General features: G+C 39.5%; 1 protein-coding gene across 1 annotated transcript; it reads left to right on the top strand.

Annotated features, from left to right (window-relative positions):
* The first annotated feature begins 1685 nt into the window (after positions 1 to 1685).
* On the top strand, positions 1686 to 3878 carry LOC146461371 (uncharacterized). Its single transcript, XM_085086943.1, has 2 exons — positions 1686 to 2365; positions 2442 to 3878. The coding sequence occupies exons 1-2, from the start codon at positions 2063 to 2065 to the stop codon at positions 2505 to 2507; spliced, it is 369 nt and encodes a 122-aa protein (XP_084943069.1). The 5' UTR covers positions 1686 to 2062; the 3' UTR covers positions 2508 to 3878.
* Positions 3879 to 6949: the final 3071 nt, after the last annotated feature.

Below are 6949 nucleotides of genomic sequence, written 5' to 3'. Positions count from 1 at the left end.
AAGTGTATTAAGGCTTGACCAGCCTAATTGTTATGCAAATTTTTATTTGGAGCGGAAGCATTTGTCCAATCTCTGTCAAACTTGGCAAACAGGTTATTATCGGTGTCCTTATTAATTAATTTGCCAAAATTTTCTGTATCAGATTCTAGTCACATGACCTGAAAACGACTTCTAACGGTTAAAATCTTCACTCAAAAATGAGGAACTAAAAGCTACATTATATCAATCTTGTTTGTTGCTTACTCGATGAGCCCTTCTAAGGGCTTTATCATCCCGCCTTTTAATGATGTCCACATCTTAAGAGTAACGGTCAATTAAGGAAAGTGGGTCATGTGACATGATAAATGTCCAAATATCTTAAAAGATAAATAACGAGTACCACCTTAAAAGGCGGATTTAGGTTGGCACAGTTATACTGAACATTTTAATGGCAAACGTTTTCAAAATTTTGGAGTTTAAATGTTCCCCATTTTCAAAAACAAGTTATGTGACGTCATCAACCCGGGAATGTCACGTGACACTTAGGAAGACTTCCGTTTGGTCAAGAAAGTCAGGCAGTTTATGGAATGAATTTCCCCTATAGTGTAAATTCTTTTCTCTACGGAGAATAGTGGTTCCTTAAAATCTTTGCTGGGGGTCTTTGAAGGACAAATAACCAAGCCTTTAAGTACTTGAGTGAACTTCAATTATTATTTTCTTTATTCTAGGGAAGTGAGGCCAGACTCCAAGTACACGGGACGAACCTTTTGATTGGGAACTAAGCAAGGGATTCCCCCCACCTTAAATTCAGGCAAGGAAAATCAAACCAGTATTGAATGCGTGCGTTACGATAATCTGCTAGGAATTGAAATGGTCGTTCACATTACCGTAGATGTACATGGTCACATTTGACGTTGAAATAGTCTTCTCACGTGGACTAGTTATAACAAAAAGACCATCTTTATAATGAAAAACTGATGGAAACTTGCTATGCCTGAACGTTAACGAGAAGGACGAAGCTTGTTTGGCAAAAGGTGTGTTACGAAAACTTCAAAATACAATGATGATAACTTGCTAGGCCTTGCCGTTGCGAACCAAGTTGCAGGCGACATTGAACGAGTTGCACCCCGTCTGAAATTTATCTTGCCATGGAACATTGCTTTGCAAGTAACAGGAAGAAGAGAATGTTCATCTTCTTTTCACAACAGTATGAGACTCAAAAAAATATGTCTCAATTCGTCAGTGGTTCTGCTTCCTTGTTCATATCCAGATGTTTTAGAAACCCCCAGTTGTTGGTGGGGCTGCCAGGCCAACAAGGTCTAACAATCCTAGTTGCTTTCTTATACCTGGATATTGGGCACGGCTGCTTTCATGTAAGGCTACTAGAAGAGGCTCCTGAAGAGATTTGTCCTTTTTGCAATAAAAAAATGGGAATTGACATAATGGGAATGGGATGTGATCACTGGAACTGAGAAAAGTCACCTTGAATCCGGGAATGGGAACATCTTTTCTCTCTTGCTGCTGTAGATGGATCAGTAAGGATAGCGATAACAAGGTGCTTGCAAAGTTTCAGGGAGATTGATTGCTTGATGTAAAACGTAATTATTGCGGCTTCGTGAAACGCAGAAATCATTAGTACGCATTGCAGAACTGTTTTTTTATTTATTTATTTATTATATTTTTTTGAAAATAGCACTCACGGCTAGGCTACTAAGTCATACAAACATGGCGAAAACGTTTGCGGAAGTAGCACTGATGTCCAGTTCGGTTTCTTGTCCCAAATCTTATGAACAAATGAAAGCAAAATTATTTTCTCAACCATGGAGGGCAAGCAACTTGATTCTCTTGGTTGAGGGCAGAAGATTTCATTTTCATAGGGACGTGCTGATCGTTTGTTCGCCGGTGTTCGAAGCCATGCTGTCATCTGACTTTAAAGCTAGAGAAGTCTGCGAATGAAATCCCTCTTCCAGACAAGGTAGCGGACGAAGTGGAGCAACTTCTAGAAGCCATTTATCCAGACAGGAAGTTTTCTGTCACCAAAGAAAACTGCTTTCTTTTACTTCGGCTGTCTACTGAATATCAAATGGATCTACTGAAGTCAGAATGTGAAAATTATGTGAATGCTTGGTGCGAGAAAGATATGAACATAGATGAAGCTATGAAAGTGATAGTTTTAAGTCAGACATATCCATTGGGGGAACAAACTGTTCAGGGCTGTATGAAAAGCTTTGTATCTGATAAGGAACTGCTGTGGGAGGAATTACAGAAGCACAGGATGTTTTCACATCTTGATCCAAAGAACGTGCAGCGGATTACAGAGGAAAGAGTGAAGTACTTGGAGAATCCGCTCAGGCTGAAACGGAAAGAGATGCCGAGCCACCAAACGGTTCGTTTCGGTGAGGTTATGCCAATGTTCGCAAGCTCCTTATCGCCTCACTAATCAAACTCGTTTCCCTTTGCAGAGTTGGATATTTACCCAGTCCGTGTTGTTCGGTCGCCTAACAGGTCAACGCCGAGAGCTCAGTTAATAACGCTAGAACACATAACTTAGAGATAACTAAGTTCAAGCCTAAAATAAAGAGACTTATAGCAACTTTAATAACTAAAGAGTTTTAGTTCATCGCTCTACTTTGTATTTGTTTCAAGAAAGCGTTCCCGTGTTAGATGACAAGGTAAAGATTGGTGACAATTTAGTGAACATTTGTCTTTGCTTTGCTTGGTTAGATTTTAGATTTTCTTCTACTCGAGAGAAGACTTATAAAGCAATCTCAAATTTAGTGTTCACATAGCGAATTGTAAAACTTTGTAAACACAACTGATTTATTTACGGTTGAACTCGACTTTGGGCAATGAAGGCAGGTTTATTATCTTCAGACGGACATATCAACAAGTCAAAATCCAAGATCGACAAATCGCCGGTTTTGAAATTTAACGCCAAAACGTTTAACGACAAAGCGTTGCGGCGAATTCAGCGAATTCTACTGGAAGTTACGAAACAGAGACGATCAAAAGTGGCCAAATAGAATTTTGCTGAGAGCCGTGCATAGTTACCAGGTTAATACATTTATCAACTATTTAAGGTTATTCATTGTAATTATAAGCCGGAAGATTTTCCGGCTTGATAGATAAAGCGGTCTTTCAGCTATTTATCTCTGAGCATGTCGAAAGTTTGTCGCTTTTCTCTGCTATACACGTTACACTGAAACTGGCTATCAGTAGGGGCTACATTCGAGAAGACATTAACATACTAATTAATCGGTCTGGACCAAATGTTACTAGCTTCGCGCTTTATTCGTCGCATTAACTATTAGGCGTCTTTTCTGGAGAGAAAAGAAACTTTTACGCGGAACCTTATAAAAACTTATAAGACGCAATGTAACTTGTGAGACAGTAATGATTCCATTGCCAAATTAATATTGCGAGTAGATTTTAGTCTATGACCTGAAGACCCTCTAGTTGCAGTTGATTGCTCATCTTTATCCTTGAACGGCCTCAGTGCACATAGTTAATGAGGAGAATATTTACATGTAAATAAGAAAGAAAACCTTAGAAGCAATTTGCATGGCGTGCAATAATCGACTCAAACCACAACGAATTTTTGTATCAAAACAAAGGAAGTTTATTAAGCATCTTAAATCCAGTGCTGAGGAGCATGCTTTCCCAAAGGTAATTCTTGTTTCTATCCACCAGTGTTTTCGTTTGAGGCCGGAGACCCTACGTAACGTTCGGTTGCTTCCTTTGTGTTATCCGTTACGTATAATTTAGCCTTTAGTTTAATAAGGACCTTGACAAACAGACTGGCAGTTTAAATAGTTGAGAGTTTTGAAGTCACAAGACACTTAGCCTGCGAGCAAGCTTTCACCCCCGAGAGAGCTTGCTCGCGGGCTACAAGACACAAGATTTACGTACACAATCCATCATGACAGAGCTATAACCCAGGCCTAGAAAACTGCTCAGTCTCTGGTCTCAGGAACGCTGAAAACAGCGTTTCGGTGGTTATAATTTCAAACAGTTTTTCTGGAGCATACCCCAGACCCCCCCCCCCCCCCCCCCCTTGAAGCTCAGTCGCTTCACGCCCCATAGCCTGAAAGTACCCGTCCAGTGCTTTTCTGGATAGATCCGGCACTCTCCAACGCTACCGAAAACTCTGATCGATCTTGCATTTTGTACCCGGTCACGATTTGTATAAAATGACTCAAACCGGCGCTACAAAATCCAGATTTGACATCAAATAAAACACAGCAAATGCTGATTATTGGTTTTCTCAACCATTCATACTGTTCGAAACCGATAAGCAAATTGCCGCTCAAAACTAATAGAATTGATTGCATATCTATACCTGAAGTTACTATGCCAGTAAAGACCAGGAAAGTATTGTAAGGCAAATGCCGCACTAGCCTCCCACACAGACGTCCTTAGGGGTTCGTCACGCGTTTCCTTCCCCACGAACGTTCGAGGGGAAGGAAAAGCGTGACGAACCCCTAAGGACGTCTGCGTGGGAGGCTAATGCCGCACGTGACGCATTTCCTTTCTGCAATCTTGAAATTAAACAACATACACCTCGAAGACGTGCCGTGAGCTACTTTAGAATAGACGGCAAAACAAGCTACAAACCAGACACCTCTTTGAAGATATGGAACAAAGCAAATGGTAACTCCCAGATATTGTGCCTTAGTCTTGAGCGCAAAACCAATTTCCTCATCTGGAAAACTTTCAACTTAACCTCATCATCGTAAATGCAAACCTAATTCATGCCATATGAGGGGTATGAAGGCCTGGGCGTTGGTATTTAACTTTTTGTCCGGGGTAGGGGTGAAACCTTATCTTTCACAATCTCTTATGATTTTACAGTCCAAAATCCAGAAACTTTTTGTTTTTGCAAGAAATGTTTATAGGTTTGAGCACCCATCCAACGTTTGCGAAGAACGCTTTTAAGCTAGGTAACATTCTTCATCCAAACGTCTCTTGGGTATGCAAACGCTTAGCCCAAAGGCGCGCACAATTCCAAGTAATATCAAAACATCACTCGTACATATCAATTTACAAATTGTGCTCGAGGTTGTGGGATTTCCTTTACTAATTTTGTGTTGGAGGAGGGTTGATTTGTGCAAACATAACTTCGAAAAACTTTGGAATTTTCTCTTAGCGCAACGAAAGCCCTTCGACTCCTGAAACCTCAAAACGAGTCTTTATCTCGCGCACTCTGCGTCATATCAAGTCCTATTGTGATGTCACAATTCAGTTTGCTCTTTTTCGCCGAACAGATCAGCTGTCTCTTTCGTGTGAAAAGCAAAAAATTTTCATTTTATTAGGGAGAACGTGTTGGTATTGATTACCGCGATTGCAATTTCTTTCTGCTATCAGATTACACTCTTAAAGCGAAACGAGAAGGTGAGATACGTTCATGGTTTTTTTTATGACTTCCATCCCAGAACATATCTTTTATTTTAATTTTTATTTCATAGAAGCTTCTTTTGAATTCATATCAAGAGATTTTACTTTTCTTACCAAATCATGCTCCGGCGTTTTCATCATTTGTATATCAAAGGGAAAAGAAAAAAAGCCTGATTCTTTAACGACAAGAATTTATTTTTCTTCCCGAAAACCAAACAACTTTCGGTTGCCATGGTAGTTCCAAAGGGTGTTCCTTGCGCGCTTTTTAGCGCGCACTTAGACGGTTAAGTCGAAATTCGTTTACGTTAAGTTTCGACAAGTTTAAGTTTTTTTTGGTTAAAAATGATTTTGCCTTCTGAGTGATGAAACTATTACAAATAGTATTGTTTGGTATTGCCTATTTTCAATTTAGTTCAGACAAAATAGCGACTTATATAATTAAGAGCCACTGTCTGTAAATATCGAGAATCCGGCGTCAGTCGTGAAATTTTCAATTTCTTTATATTTTGCCCAAATAACCTCTATAGTGAGTTATTTTCGAAAATACTATTCAAAGGACCTGAAGCGCTTTAGTTTTTTCAAAATCTAAGAAAGTTCGAAAAACGCCATTTTGGCCTTCCGGCGGCGTCGAAACTACAATTAAATTATGCATTTTCTTTTCGCTCGTTCAGATCAACGCAATAACATCTATCGATGTACTTTGGTTCACTCATAACAGAACTCTTGATCTCCCTGAATCACTAAATTATTTTGAGAAAGCTGTTGAAAACTGCTTGTTTTTGGCTGTTACAATTACCCTTATTACAGCGCTTTAGCGGATAAGGTAATTTTAGCTAACTTTAACAGCAACAAAAGCCCACTGGTACATGTAATTTGAAGTTGAAACTAGCATGGCCTTAAAGCCCATTCTTTATAGTTTGTTGTGTAAAAATTGCTAAGGCGGCCCGACAAAAGTGTCCTGTCGAGAGACGGAAACGTGAAGTGTACTTTCTGGAATTTCGACCCTTCACGAAGCGAACAAGAAGCATCCCGATTCCGAACAGAACCGCACATTGTAAAATCTACCGATGGAAACCTGTTTCGAAATCCTGGATGCATCAAAACAGTCTTGTACTCAAAGCTACAATCCTTTTTGATTGAAAATATTATTATGTTAACACTTGTGGAAAACAGGAGACGTGTAGTTCAAGCCGTGAAATATGTAATTTAACGCCGCGCCGAGCAGATATCTACAGTACCACGCACGTGTACATGACGCAAGATTGCTCAGTTTCGTTCCGCTATTATTTTACCGTTAAAACTAAAAAGAAGATCCTAAATATCATGCATGTTGTCGTCTTCCTTCTTTCATTCTTATCTCAAGATTTTTAAGCTCTGAAGGGAACACGCTACACGCCAAAAAAAACCAAAACAAAACAAAACAAACAAACAGGGCGATCAAATTCCAAGACAAATGCAAATACGGTAGCTACAAATCCAGGCCCGATAAATTTAGTATTCAGTTGATTAACGCACATTTATTTTATATTCCAGTGATAAGGCATAATGTACATCATATGATTTCGTAAACAAAGTA

The sequence above is a fragment of the Pavona decussata genome, unplaced genomic scaffold (assembly GCF_977016875.1).
Source record: "Pavona decussata unplaced genomic scaffold, jaPavDecu1.1 SCAFFOLD_199, whole genome shotgun sequence".
NCBI classification, from domain to species: Eukaryota; Metazoa; Cnidaria; class Anthozoa; order Scleractinia; family Agariciidae; genus Pavona; species Pavona decussata.
Note: the sequence above shows the minus strand (reverse complement) of the source record. Positions and strands in the feature narration are given on the sequence as shown.

Coding starts and splice junctions, on each gene's coding strand:
- LOC146461371 (XM_085086943.1), top strand. CDS start 2,063: ATGGATCTACTGAAGTCAGAATGTGAAAATTATGTGAATGCTTGGTGC. Junction 2,366..2,441: donor AGATGCCGAGCCACCAAACG/GTTCGTTTCGGT, acceptor TTCCCTTTGCAG/AGTTGGATATTTACCCAGTC.